Genomic DNA, 15,475 nt, shown 5'->3' on the forward strand with positions numbered 1-15,475 from the left:
CACACACACACACACACACACACACACACACACACACACACACACACCGTCAAGGACAGTTTACAGGAATGGGTGCTCTCTCTGTCATGTGAGTTAGGGATTGAATTCAGGTACTTAGGCTTGTTGGCAAATACCTTTACCTGTCCAGCCATATTGTTAGCCCAATTAATTTTTTTTCTTTATCCTTTCCTTTTCTTTCTTCTTGATGTTTCGAGACAGGGTTTCCCTATATAACTGGCTGTCCTGGATCAAGCTAGCCTCGAACTCACAAAATCTACTTGCCTCTGCCTACTAGGTGCTGGGATTAAATGCATGCACCTCCACACCCAACAGCCTGCTGAACTTTTGTCAGAGAACATTTAAGCGAGGGATTGAATACATGTTTGTGCATAAAAAGTTGTTAAATGAGTTGATCTTAAGATCAGGACAGAATAATCACCCTAAACATATTTTGGCTATTTTTGTGCTATGTATATATATGAGAAAGTTCTCTTAGCATTGGTGATAATAAAATCAACATATAGAACTCCAAGAAATGATGAAAATATTCCACATCCTATATATCAAATAGTTTAGCCAAGATTTTTTATGTAAAAATAAACAAGCACAGCCATCTCCTTAATGTGTAACTTGCTTTTATACTTAATAAATGAAGAAACTATGCTATGCCAAAAATTGCTTTAAAGTTTTTTTTTATGATTCATTAAAAATAAACATTTGATTTGTATACCTATTCTATATCTAAATACCTGGAGCTGCATAAAATGCTTTTGAGTGCAAGGGGGTCAGCTGTTGAAGGTGTGGATGTTTGAGAAGCCCTCTGTCACAGTTCACTGACATCCTGTTCCCCAAGTCAGAGCTCATAAAGCATATTAGCGACAGTTCCAACGAATGCTAATACTAAAGAGTATATAAGAAGTAGTTATTTAAGGGGCTAGAGATGAGGCCCGGCAGTTAGGGGCACTTACTGATTTTGCAAAGAACTTGGGTTCAGTTCAAGCACCTACTTGGCAGCTTACAACCATACTTAACTGTAGTTCTAGGGGCCCTATGTCCTCTCCTGCATCCCCAAATACCAGGCACACAAGGTATGCACAGACATATGTGTAGGCAAAGCACCCATACACAAAAATAACTTTAAAATACATTTTTTAAATTCTAACAAAACAAAACAAAACCTTTAAGAAGAAAAATGGGATATTAAAAAAATGATATGGTTGAGTCCAAAGTAGACAAATAATATAGAAAGTCTTCCTTCCCCCACCAAACTGAGGACCGAACGCAGGGCCTTGCTCTTGCCAGACAAGTGCTTCACTGAGCTAAATCCCCAACCCCTATAGAAAGTCTTTTAATGGTAGCTTAAGGTCAGTGAGGGAAGGAGCAAGGAGGGGTCACTAACTGGGCATGAGATTCTTTGGGGTGATAAAAATGTTCTGAAAGTAGACTGTGACAATGGCTGCACAATTCTGTAAGCATATTAAAAAAGAATTATACAATTAAAATGGCTGAAATTCCTATAATACACAATTATGCCTCAATAAAACTGTTTACACAAGCAAAATAGGCACATGAACTGCAGATCTCTTTGTTGAAATACACACAAGCACTCAAATGTCAAAACCTCTAAGGTAACAACTTCAGGTAAAACAAAAATTGTGTATGTGCTTAATTATGGTATGATGTGTAAGATACCTAAAGTGGTCACAATTCTTACCCATGTTGGCCAATAACCCTGAAATTGCTTGAACGTCAGCTCCAAGAAAGACTTCATTAAGGGTGGAAACTACTGGCAAACATAAAGTATGGACACGAATTCTTCTTTCACCTTAGGAAGAAAACAGAAAAGCTATTAAAAAAAAAAAAAAAGGTTAACTTAAAGTCACTTATTCTTTTTCCTTTTATGCGTGGAGGTCAGAGGATAATGTCTTTGAGTTGGCTCTCTCACCACGTGCATTCCAGAGATCAAATTTAAGTCATTAGGCTTGGTGACAGACACTTTTACTTGCTGAGCCACCTTGCCAGGTACTAAAATCACTTCTTTTTAAACTTAGAACCAAGGAGGTCACATAGAAAGCAGAATACTCCAGAAAGCACCAGAAAAAAATTTCAGGTGCTGGAGAGATGGCTCAGTGGTTAAGAGTTCAATTCTTTGAAACCACATGGTGACTCACAACCATCTATAACATCATTTGATGCCCTCTTCTGGCATGTAGGTGTACAAGCAGAAAGAGCATTTGTATATATAAAATAAATAAATCTTAAATTTTCGGGGTTGGGGATTTAGCTCAGTGGTAGAGCGCTTGCCTAGCAAGCGCAAGGCCCTGGGTTCGGTCCTCAGCTCTGGAAAAAAAAAAAAAGACAAAATAACAAAAAGACCAAAAAAAACAAGGTAACTAAATCTTAAATTTTCTTTTCACGTTTTATATTTTTACTACGAAACACCTCCTGTTCAAGTTATTAGTAAATAGACAGCAGAAATTATAGTTGACATGATAATATGCTACTTTCTCTCTCTCTCCTCCTCCTGAACAGGATCAAGATATGGCCCAGGCAGGCCTCCAACTCATAATCCTACTTCCTCAGCTGTCTGAATGTTAAGAGTAGAGAGGTACTATGTCTGGCTTAACAAATCCCCTACCTTTAGAAAAGATTTATTCATTCATTCATTCATTCAATTCATTCATTTGTTTTTTCAAGACAGGGTTTCTCTGTACAGGTGAGGCTGGCCTGGAACACACAGAGATTGCCTGCCTGACTCTGCCTCCCAAGTACTGGGATTAAAGGCGTGCACCACCACTGCCAGGAAAGAGAATTTCTTTTAAACCAGAATGTCTGATCATTGATAAATATCTGTTCCTGGGAGTAGTGTATGCCTATAAGGCCAGTACTTGGGAACCTGAGGAGCTTAAGTTCAAGGCCAGCATAGTGTGCTGTCTCTATATACAGTGTGTCAAAAAGAAAGAAAGGAAAAAGAAAAAACTCACAAAGATCTACCTGCTTCTGACTCCTGAGTGCGAGAGCTAAAACACATTTCTTTTAAAACAAAATGATTTAGGAAAATACAGATTTCACTTAAAAAAAAAAAAAAAGATGTATTTATTTATTATATATACAATGTTCTGTCTGCATGTACACCTGCACACCAGAAGAGGACACCAGATTTCATTATAGATGGTTGTGAGCCACCATGTGGTTCCTGGGAATTGAACTTCTGACCTCTGGAAGAGCAGCCAGTGCTCTTAACCTCTGAGCCATCTCTCCAGCCCCAAAGACAAATCTCTTGACTAAACAAGAAGAGCAGTAAGATTTTTATGGTTACAAATAATCTGTCCATTCAACAGAAACTAGAAATTAGAAAAAGAGTACCATAAGCCATAGACAGCACACTAGAAAGTTTACTTGATCCTAACACTCTGCTTAGTCATGTCCTGTACACTTACACATATGTTGAAAGGTCTCAGCTGAGTGTAGTGGTACATGCCTTTGATCCCAGGACTTGGGAGACATAGGCAGGTGAATCTCTGTGAGTCTTAGGCTAGCCTAGTCTACACAGCTAGTTCCAGGCCAGCCAGAGCAGAGCTACAGAGACCCTGTCTCAAAAAATTCAAGAGGGTAGGTAGCGTGTGTGTGTGTGTGTGTGTGTGAGAGAGAGAGAGAGAGAGAGAGAAAGAGAGATAATAAATACAAACACTTACCTTTACTTGATGTATATAAGAGTGCTGACTGAAAAGAAACCAGCTGAGTGTCAGTAAGACTTTCTTCTACTGACATCTGAACAGCATACCCAGCATCTGGGTTGACATTGGGAAGAGACAGTAAGTCTGTAGAACGGACAAAGAAGTTCCCATGGAAAGTATGAATGGAAAGACCTAGAATAAAAAACAAATCATCACCATGATTGTTATGTGCTTATTTACAAATATTCCTATTTTATTCTAGTCACTCATCAGAGAGTAAAACAGCTTAGAGAAGACACATACTCAGTGATACTGAGGGGCACTGGGCCTCTCCTTAAGATAATAGGGATGCAAATTTTCAGAAACCTTTTGGGAGGACATTAGCAGTATATACCAGCATTTTATTTTAATTTTACAAGTTTATCTTTGTTCTATTTATTCACTTAAATTCAGGCAAGAGAGACACCTGTGACCACAATTCACATACATGTTGAGGTCAAAGCACAACATATGGGAGCTGGCTCTCTTCTTCCCCTGTGTATGTCCTAGGGATTGAAATCAGGTTATCAGGCTGGGCAGCAGGTCCTTTACCTGCTGATCCATCTCTCTGGTACCAGCATTTTGAGTCTATATTTAGTTGATACACAAACAGACACAGACACACACACTGGCACAGCCATGCATTTTCTTTGAAGATGTGGTACTTTTTTTTAAAAATGGAAATAACTCACATAGCATAAAATTTGCCATTTTAATGTACACAGTTCAATAGTTTTAAATATTCATGTTATTTCCCATTTTTAAAGAGATTTTTTTCAGACTTATTATTTATACAGTATTCTGCCTGCATGTGTGCCTGCAGGCCAGAAGAGGGCACCAGATCCCATTACAGATGGTTGAGCCACCATGTGGATGCTGGGAACTGAACTCAGGACCTTTAGAAGAACAGCCTTTAATCTCTGAGCCATCTTTCCGGCCACTAGAGATTGTTATTATTTTAAACAATGTGCATGTGTGTTTCTGTGTATGGGTCTGTGCACATGAATGCAGGTAACCTACCGAGGGCAGAGGCATCAGATCCCCTGGAACTAGAGTTACAGGTAGTTGTAAGGCACAGTGTAGGCGCTGCTAACCTAACTTGGGTCATTTGTAAGAGCAGGATGTGCTCTTGAGTGCCAAGTCAGCCCCAATGTTCTCTGTTTTTAAATAATTTCTTCCCTTTAATTGCATAATGTATAATTTCACATTCTAAAACTCAGTAATGTATTTTTGCAGGGTAAATCCTGTAAGATACATATTCTTATTGGTGTAATAAAACAAAAAACACCATGTACCCCCACGAGGGCAATTAAGTGTTCCCACCTTTGGTACACCGGATCCTCATGACTGCCTCAAATCCAATCTTCCGAGTGAGGTACCGCTGTAGTTCCTTCTGTAATTTCTGTACTTGGACTGGATTATGCTGATGATGGTACGAGGGATAGTAATAGACACTGCCTGCTGAGTACCGAGAAATACAGCCTGGAAGAGAGCACACACTCCTTTTATTTACTGCTTCATTCACTCGTGTGTGTGTGTGTGTGTGTGTGTGTGTGTGTGTGTGTGTGAATACATTATATATATTTATATATTTCCAAGTTTTAAAGATTTACTGTTATTATTTTAAACTAGGTGCTGGGTTTGTATACAGGAGTACAGATACCTACAGAGGCCAGAGGCATCAAATTCTCTAGAGCTGAAGTTATAGGCAGTTGTGAGCCACAATTGGGCAATATAACTTGAGTTGTATTACACAAACACACATACACAAGCCTCATGCCTCAGCATCCCAATACATTCTTTTAAAAATAGTAACTACTAATACTTCATACCAAAGTAACTGCACACATTTTTCTCTAACTTCTCAAGGTAATGTCAAAAAGAGCATTGTACTCCTTTATAACAGTGGTTTATAGCAAGCAATTTCTCTACTTCCCTTACACTAAATTAAGAGTAGAATGCCAGGTAACGGTATTTGATTTTACCTCCAGCACTTGGGAGGCAGAAGCAAGTAGACCTCTGTGAGTTTGGGGAAGGGGTGGCCTGGTCTACATAGTGAATTCCAGGATAGCCAGGGATATGTAGAGAGACACTGTCTCTCCAAAAAAAAATAAAAATAAAAATAAAAAAAAAATAAAGATGGTGGTGGCACACACCTTTAATCCCTAGCACTCTAGACAGAGGCAGGTGAATCTCTTGTAAGTTCAAGGCCAGCCTGGTCTATAGAGTGAGTTTCAGGACAGCCAGGGATATACAGAGAAACCTTGTCTTGAAAAATCAAAACAATAACAACAAAAAGAGTAGAAGAATATCAGGTTTTAGTTGATTAAACTGACTATCAGCAGTGTGGTCAGTCTTGGTGGCACATGCCTATGGTTTCAGCTATTTGAGAGGTTGGGGTATATTACAATGGAGAATGAGGAGTAATTATTACTGAATCCAAGGTTTGGAGACCATCCTGGGAAACAGAGCAAGACCCCATTTCAAAAACAGGAAAATAAAGAAAAAAATAAATAAACAGGGCCAGAATGATGATTCAGCGGGTCCTCGAAACCACAGCCTGGGCTTGCCCCCTAGATTCACACAGTAGGAGAGTCAACTCTTGTGTGTTGTCTTCTGATCTCCACATATACACACATAAATAAATTAATTAAGAAAAAAGAGAAAACTAGCCAGGTGTGGTGGTGCACGCCTGTAATCTCAGCACTCAGAAGCCAATGCTACACACAGAAACCCTGTCTCGAAAAAAAAAAAAAAAAAAGGAAACTAAAATAATGACAACAATGAATACAATTAACTTTTCCAAAGAATAAAGCTCATTTTTACCCAGCTCTCTATTTAGAACACTGTCATAACAACATCATTTTGACACTCATTTAAGAAAAAAAAAAAAAAATCATGAAAAAGAACTCACTGCTGGATGTGACAGCACAAGCCTATAATTCCAGCACTTGAGATGGTAGCAGGAGAATCAGGAGCCCAAGGTCATCCTGGGACCCAGAGGAAGTTCAAGGTCAGCCTGGGCTATCTGAGACTTTGTCCCCCAAAAAGGGAAGAAAGGCAAGAACATACCTAGAGAAGCCAAATCAGAATACTGTCCACTGAGAAGGAATAAGTCAACAGCTGCCTGCTGGCCAGAACAGTCCAAGGCTAATTTCTTATAGAAGTCAGTGGATGGTGTCAGGTGTATTTCCTATTAATTGTAGAATATAAAGAGAAAAATCTTAATTCATCAAAAAAAAAAAATACACACTTAGGTACACTACAGTGTTAAAGTACTTTCTGAGGGTTTATGTTTATTCTGTTTACTATTAAAAAGAAATACTTCAAAAAAAGAAGAATGAAAGAAAAGAAAAACCTTTACTACATTAATTTTGTAATAATAATTACGCTTAAAGACAAAGGTAATTATTATTTTAACTTAGCCTAACAAACGCTCCATCTGATGACATGCTAACAATTCACACATGGCACATATTCAGTCTTTTCAACTACTCGAAGAGTTGAGCCTTAGTACCATCTTCTCTTCATATATAAAAAACCCAGACTGTAACAAATCAGTTCCCGAAGTGCAACCTGTCTCAGAGGCAGGAGAACTTAGGTTGTCTGGCCAGGAATGACATGGAGCTATGTGGTAGACCCGCTTTCCTCGTATCTTTTGGGAAATCCTAACTGTCATACAAAAGGAGGTCAAAAGCAATCCCCAGCTGTTAGGCTGTGTCTACCAAATTATAACTATTTCTTTTCCTTCCTTCCTCTTCTCTGTATAGTACCCCTAGGCCTGTCCTAGAACTCACTCTGTAGACCAGGCTGGCCTCGAACTCATGGAGCTCCACCTGCCTCTGCCTCCCGAGTGCGTGTGCCACAACTGCTCCAAATTACGACTATTTCTAGTGGTCATTTTGGTTCCACTTTACCCCTAGTAAATGGATTCTCTTAAGTCTTCCAGACTCTTTCATCAAAGCCAGGTTGATTTGTAACAGCCTAAACTATTAAAGCTAATAAAGCACAGATGCATCAGGCAGGCGTAGAAAAATAATAGCTACGCGCACATAGAAGTGAAAGCCTTTGCTCACTCCCCACAGCTGACATTAAAATAAAACAAACAAATGGAAAACAAGCTCTCCGGTCAAAGCACCAGTACAGCTAGGCCATACACTTGGTAGTCTAACCTTAGCAGATGACCTTTGGTTGGGTTCCTCTCGTGGTTTCAGGGCTCCCACACCAAGCGTTGGGAGTTGTGTTTGGAAGACAGATATTCGACCACCAGTTGGTGAAATCAGCTTAAATGCAGCCTGAAGTGCAGGACCCAAGGCACTCTGAGTCTCCAGTGTCTTAGTAAACATTTGTGGCAAAGTTTTCAGTAAATCTTGCACAAGCTTGTAAAATAAAGCAAGAAAACTGGAGAATGTTACAATGAAATTTTTTTTCACAATAAACCATTATTTAATACAATAGACAGGACACTGAATCATGATGATGGTCAGAGAATCTATGGACACTACAGTAAACAATGAAGTTGGTCAATGACAAGAAAGCCATTTTAAGTAAACATTATAAATTGGCAAGCAAGACATCAAATCCAAGGCCTTACAGTTCTTGCACATGCAATAGTCCAGCAAGACTGTAAGTCCAGAATATATGCAAAAGAACCATAACTTAGAAATTTATCTATTTTAATGCCATGAAACATGGCTTTCTCCATCACCTCTACATACTTTTTTTTTTTTTAAAGTTCCAAAGTGAGTTTAACTCTTTCCTGTTGTAAAATCTAAGATATCCAGTAACGATGCCAACTAGTATTACTACAAAAGAAAAACAAAGTCAAAACCAACTGCCTATTTAAGTCAGGTTGTACAGATAAAAGAAAATTAATGGAAAAAATACTTTGTGCCACAGCACAGTCCCCACTGACAACAGTGGAGACCACAGACTTGCTAGTTAAATGTTACCCTATGGCATATATGCAGGTACAGGGTAGACAACATCCCCCCTTCAGACACATTCTGTTCACCTCTCACTGTATTATGTCATGGCAATTTCCAGGCAGGTTATAAGAGTTTCTTCTGAACTGACCCAATGACACTCTGTGAATCAGAAAAGCAAAAGCACTGAGAGCAGCCTGGCTATGTGCTTCCGTGCAGCGACCAGCAGCGTTCTTTCAGCAACCCTCCCTCTCCCCACACGGCCTGGCCTGCAGCACAGGTCTCCTCCAGGTGTCTTCCTTCTGGAAGAGCCTTGTCATCTGCTCCACTACAGAGAACCTGCTGCCTTAGAGTAAAAACATCAGTACAAGACTGATCTCAAGAACTGTCCATCTAATGAACTTAAATTAGAAGTAGATAGAAAATGCTACACAGCCTAAAAACATCAAAGAGAAGCAAAATTTAAAGTTCCTTTCAGAAATAAACACTCAGTGTTAAAATTAAGCATGGCAGGTAGAAAAGTGTGCCTTACCTCTTTACTTTCATTTAAGTTTACTAGTAAGTTTTCTGGCATGGGTATAAAAACATCTGAAAGAATAAAGAAACATTCATTTTATTATTTATTTATCTTTTTTGAGATAGGATTTCACTGTGTAGCCTTGAAAGTCTTAAAATATAACAGGTTGACCTCAAATTTACACGGTCCACCTGCCTCTGCCTCCCACGTGCTTTATTAAAGCTGTGTGGTTACTATGTTGGACAAAGACTCATTTTTAAAATGACAAAGACAGCTTTGGGGTTGGAGATGGGTCAGTGTAGGGTAAGACCACTAGCTGATCTTCTAGAGGATCCAGTACCATCTTCTGGCCTCTTGCAGGTACCAGTTAACAGAACATACAAAAATGCTTTGTTTTTATCTGAAGTAATAGTTTACTAATATTTTTGTCATTTTAAACCCTGGTGCTTCTTCATAAAGGAAATTCCACACCAGTGTCCCTACTAATGGGACTACAAAAGCAGGTAAACCAGAAGGTGCTCTGATCATTTCAGGTGAGCCTCTCAGAATATTCACTCTTTATTTACTCATTTGATGGTGTTTTGTTTGTTTTTGTTTAATTTTTAATGCCCAGGTGCTGTGTATACGAGTGCATGGGGAGGCCAAAAGACAGCCTTGAGTAGCATCGTCAGAAAGGCCAACCACTTCCTTTGAAACGAGATCTTTCATTGGCTTGGAGCTCAGGAACTAGGCTAGACTGGTTGGCCAGTGAGGCCCAGGGAGCTGCCTGACCCTGCCTTCAAGCACCAAGCATACTACTACATCTGAAGCTTCTATGTGGGTTCTAGAGGTGGAAGTCAGGCCCTCGGCTTGCACAGCAAGAACTTACTGACAGCTACCTCCTTAGCCCCACATTTGGTTCTCAGACAGGGTCTTACTAAGTAGCCCAGACCTGCATGGATCATTTTTTTGTTTGTTTGTTTTTGCTTCTGTCTCCCTAGTGCTGAGCTCACATATATGCACTGCCATGTCCAGCTTATAAAACACTATAAAAACAAATATTTAATGTGTTCTCCACATTAAACTCATTATTAGGGCTGGAGCTATGGCTCATTAGTTAGGAACACTTGTTTTTCCAGAGAAATGCTACTTCAAATCCCAGCACCTATGTCAGGAGCTTACAATGCCTGTAACTCCAACTTCAGGGAAGCCAGTTACCTCTTCTGGCCCTGCTGACACCAGCAGACAGAGACATGTACACATGGATAAAATAAATAAAATTCTAAGAAATCATTATCAGATACGTAATTACAAGTATTTTCTTCTGCCCTATGGCTGTTTTTCACTGTTTGTAGAATATTCTCTGGTAAACTGGTATTTTATTTTTCCTTTGCAGTACTAGGATCAAACCCAGGGCCTTGCATACATGAAGTGAGCACTCTAGCACTTACCTCCCCAGACACAAAACCTTTTTTTTTTTTAAAGATTGTTTATTTATTATGTATACAATGTGTGTTTGCATGTACACCTGCATGTCAGAAGAGGGCATCAGATTTCATTATAGATGGTTGTGAGCCACAATGTGGTTGCTAGGACCACATAGAACTCATAGAACTCATGACCTCTGGAAGAGCAGCCAGTGCTCTTAACCTCTGAGCCATCTCTCCAGCCCTGACACAAAACCTTTAAGACAGGGTTTTACTGTGTACTTCAGGCTGGCCTCCAATTTCTATACCTCTCCAAAAGTATATGCTACCAAACTCATCAAGTTTGTTTTTAAGACATGGTCTCACGTAGTTCAGGCTGTCGCACTCTCTCACGTAGCTGAGGAGGAGCTTGAGCTTGGATCCTCCTGCCTTTTATTTTTTTAAGATAGGGCTTTACTGTGTAGCCCCAGCTGGCCTGGAACTCACAGTGATCCAGCACTCTCCAAGTGCTGGAATTACAGGCACCACCACTGTCCGGCATATTTTGAACTCTTAGGTTTACTATGCATGGTTTTATGTGGTGTGGGGCTTAAACTCAGGGATCCATGAAGGTCAGACTCACCAAGCCTCTCCAGCCTCTCGGCAAAAGCTATCAATTTGATTACTTGTTTGTCTGTGTGCAGTCTCGGAGAGGCACAGTGTGCATGTGGTTCAGGAGACAGCCTGCAGGAGTCCAGTTTTTCCATCTGCTTTTATATGGTTCCAGATACCAAGCTCAGGTCAGGTGGCTTATGTGACAAACCTCTCTAAAGACAAGCATCTTTACCCAGTTTGCCAACTTGCCAGCCCAGTAAAAGCTTTTAATAGTGATGAAAACCAATTATGCATTTTTGCTTTTTCCTCTAATTGCCTGTGTTTTGGGTGTTACTTGTAGGAAGCCACTGTCGAATACAATCTTGTGATGATTTCCTCCATGTTTAATACTTTTAATTTAATTTCTTTTGTTTGTTTTTTGAAGACAGGGTTTCTCTGTGTAGCTTTGGCTGTCCTGGACTCACTTTGTAGACAAGGCTGGCCTCAAACTAAGAGATCCACCTGCCTTTGCCCCTCTGAATGCTGGGAGGCACTTGTAAGTCTTAAGTTTACTCTTTCTTTTTGTGTGTGTGTGTTTTTGTGACAGGCTTCACTACTGCCCCTGGCTGCCCTAGCACTCACAGTGTAGACGAGACTGACCTTAGACTGTAGTCGGAGTGTAGTGAGTCTCCTGCCTCTTCCCTCTCTGTGCTGGGATTACAAGCATGTGTCACCACATCTGCTTTACTTAATTTTATTTCCTTTTCTTTTTAATTAAGTGTGGTTTTCTTTTTAAGATTTATTTAGTTTATACAATGTTCTGTCTGCATGTACACCTACATGCCAGAAGAGGGCACTAGCTCTCATTATAGATGGCTGTGAGCCACCATGTGGTTGCTGGGAATTGAACTCAGGACCTCTGGAAGAGCAGCCAGTGCTGTTAGCCTCTGAGCCATCTCTCCAGCCCCTACTTGATTTTCTTTATAAACAGGACAACCTCAATCTTTTGTGTGTCCAGTTTTCTCTCATTGAATAGCCTTGGCACAGTAAATCAACTGTTTCCCTAGGGTGTATTTTGAGCTTCAATGACTATTTTTCTTCTCATTCAATACTCAGGTCCTTCGTCGTTTGTGTGGCACAGGTAGGCAATCTCCTGCACAGCCACACCACAGCCCTCAGGAACTTTCCTAACGCACACATGGTAAGCAAAGGAGAGATACTGCTACATCTCCCGCAGGCTCTAACATCAACCTGTCTTTGTTTTCTTGCTCAGACATCATTTCACCTTCATAACCCTTTTGGTTTCCGACAGAATCAGAGACTGGATTTAAAGACTCTGGCAATTCTATCAATCTAATGATTTTTTTCTACTCAAGACTTCCCTTCAGCTTGGCCCTTCAGGTTGGCAGGCTGGAACAAAAGTTTAAGCCCAGTCTGGGCTATTCATATGGTTTGAGCTCTAAAAATCAAAGATTTTTCTTTATTGTACTAGAGTCATACCATATCTTCCTGATTCACCAAACACTCAGGAAACATTTCTGAAAAGGAAAATTCTCCAGGCAGTTCAGTGAGTTTAAGCATTTAACACGTACCGTCAATATCTGAAACTATTAGCATCTGCGGCTGGGAGAGACCTTCCTGAAGACTGTAGAAATGGATAGTGCTATCAAATGTTATGAAACCGATTTTTGTCCTAGTGTTGCCAGGAAGCCTAGAAGCAAATTCACAAGAAAGTTTTAATCAATGTACACACACACGCACACACACACTCTGCTAAGTGTCATGTAACCATCCAAAGGAATAGTACACAAAGTGGCCCAGAATAGGCAGGTGTTTATGTTTACAATGTTTACTCAAACATACTCAAGTGAAAAATGAAATAATCAACAAAAAACAGCAATACTTTGGCAGTTTAAAATCAACTGCTTCTATATAAAGTTATAAATAATTTCTTGGTATATGTAAGTCTTTTAAAAACTTGGCAAATCTGTACAAAACTGGGCTCGAATTCAAATTATTTTATAAAGAATGCTTAAGGGGATTCAGCTCGGTGGTAGAGAGCTTGGTAGACAGGTGTAGGGCTCTGGGAGCACTCTCCAATACCACAGGGAAAAGAATGCTTCAAAAATTATATATAGCATTTCAAAGTGCATTATAGAGGCTGCAGAGATGGCTCAGTGGTTAAGAGCACTGGCTGTTCTTGCACTCACAGTGCAGCTCACAACTGTCTGTAACTCCAGCTCCAGAAGACTGAGCGTTCTCTTCTGACCTGGCACCAGGCCCACATGTGCTGCACATGTATCCATGCAGGCAAACACTCATACATACATTAAAAAAATAAATTTCAAATGAAGAAAATTAAAACACAATATAAATTTAGCTTTTGCATCTATTTAAAACAATATATAAACCTTTTATATTATTCAATGTCTTTAAGAACAAAGAGAAACAAAAGCACCTTTTAAAGGACCTAACATATACAACAAATTCCAAGGTGAAAAAGAAACTAGTTTCCAGCCTTTTCCATGCTTGGTGACTTAATGGACCTCTCAGCCATATACAATCCCCATTAGAGCTAGACTAGGAGATACCACTATAGACAGAGCAAGAATGGCCTTTTGGCCAATGTGAAGGAGTTACTCAGTTTGTGGTGAAATCTGGCCTATGTATTTCTTATACTGAAAGGTCACACTAATATTTGCAAGTTCTTTCCTGTGTATATAACATTAAAAACATAGCAATTTTAAGAGTCAAACTATGACAACCAAATGCAGCACCTGTGTACTATTTGAACTTTTACTCCAGCAAGCCTACAATGCAATATTGGTTGAAACAAGTAGTAATTAAGGAAAAAAAAAAAAAAAGAACCAGGAGTTCTAGGCACAGTGGCTCATGCCTGTAATCCCAGCATTCTGTAATCTGAGGCAAGAAGACAGCTGAAAGTGTAAGGGCAGCCTGACTCAGGCCTACCTTGACCACAGAATAATATTCTTATACTTAAAAGGCCTTGGGGTAGTTAAAGGTAACATGACATGATGGCTGAGATTGGCTTGAACATGGTCAAGTGGAAAAGGTGTGTGAAAAGAGGAATACATGAAGCAAAAACAGCATGTTGAAGGTGACAGGTAACAGGGGCTCCTCAGATTCCCCTTCCCACTTACCCTAGGTTCTAAGACAGCCTAAGCTAGTACATTTAAGTGGTCCTTTAGAACACAATTATGTACCTTAAAAAACAAACAAACAAACAAACAAAACTAATTGTGGCTGATTGGTTGTGGAGTGTGCCTTTAATTCCAGTACTTGGGAAGTAGAGGCAGACAGATCTTTGAGTTCAAGGCCAGCCTGCTCTACAGATTGAGTTCCAGGATAGCCAGGGCTACCAAAAAAACAAAAACAAAAAACGAACCCCCAAAAACCCAATTGTTCATTTTGAAGACACTATCTATTTCAAATTAAGCTGAATTAAGACACTTACAGATCCAGATTGTCTAACAAACTCTGGCAAACTGAATTCAAGTATCCAGTTTCTATTGCGTTGTGAGATACATCAAACACAAAGAGGTACACAGGAGGTTGTGGTGGCCGTAACTAAAGGGAAAAAGAATTCAGTTAAATATATTCCATGCTGGGATCACATACAGCAAAACTACAACATACACATTATTAAAGGCCAAAGTGGAGGCAGCAAGTGAGCCACTTCCCTGATTACAGATGCACTTCCCCTTTACCACAGAGTCTAAGACAGACCTCGGCTAACCCACTTACGCAGTCCTTTAGAACATAATTACGTATCTTTGAAAAACAAAACAAAACGAAACAAAAAAACCTAAATGTTCATTTTGAAAATACTCCTGGCTTCAAATTTAAGGAAACAGCAGAGTGCCTGGAACAGCTCAGAAGACTTCTCCAGACAGAATAAAGCACATGCCATCACAGGGCTTCTGGCAGCATTGGTAATGCGCCTAATGTGTAGGGCATTTTGCTTGCATGTGCATACAACCTGGCAGCCCGAAGGGGATGCTGGATCCCTGGAACTGGAGTTACAGATGACTGTCAGCTCTCATGTGGGTGTTGAGAATCAAATCTGGGTTCTCTGGAAGTCTACCGGAGTTTTAACCCCTGAACAAGCTCTGCAGCTCCTAATGTTAGGCCCTTGATTCAAAGTACTAACAAAAGTGGTTTACTCCATAATTATTTCATAATTTACACATTTATGTTTGATTGACTTGTCTATTGAGCATATTTCTTCTTTATCATCATTATCGTCTTCTTTTTTTAAAAATGTTTTTCAAGACAGGATTTTTATGTAACCATGGCTGTCCTGGAACTCACTATGTA

The 15,475-nt window shown here is 39.8% G+C and overlaps 1 protein-coding gene across 1 annotated transcript; it reads right to left on the reverse strand.

Moving 5' to 3' along the window:
* Window positions 1-1,714: 1,714 nt before the first annotated feature.
* Window positions 1,715-14,725, reverse strand: LOC129679148 (protein transport protein Sec24A; the record flags this gene model as incomplete). Its single annotated transcript, XM_055610071.1, is given in 8 exon segments — window positions 1,715-1,825; window positions 3,696-3,869; window positions 5,040-5,198; window positions 6,789-6,909; window positions 7,889-8,095; window positions 9,174-9,229; window positions 12,730-12,848; window positions 14,613-14,725. Coding segments are annotated over 8 exon segments (1,060 nt in total), but the record flags the coding sequence as incomplete, so codon positions are not given.
* Window positions 14,726-15,475: the final 750 nt, after the last annotated feature.

Source organism: Psammomys obesus, unplaced genomic scaffold (assembly GCF_907164565.1).
Source record: "Psammomys obesus unplaced genomic scaffold, mPsaObe1.curated_primary_1811, whole genome shotgun sequence".
In the NCBI taxonomy this organism is placed as follows: domain Eukaryota; kingdom Metazoa; phylum Chordata; class Mammalia; order Rodentia; family Muridae; genus Psammomys; species Psammomys obesus.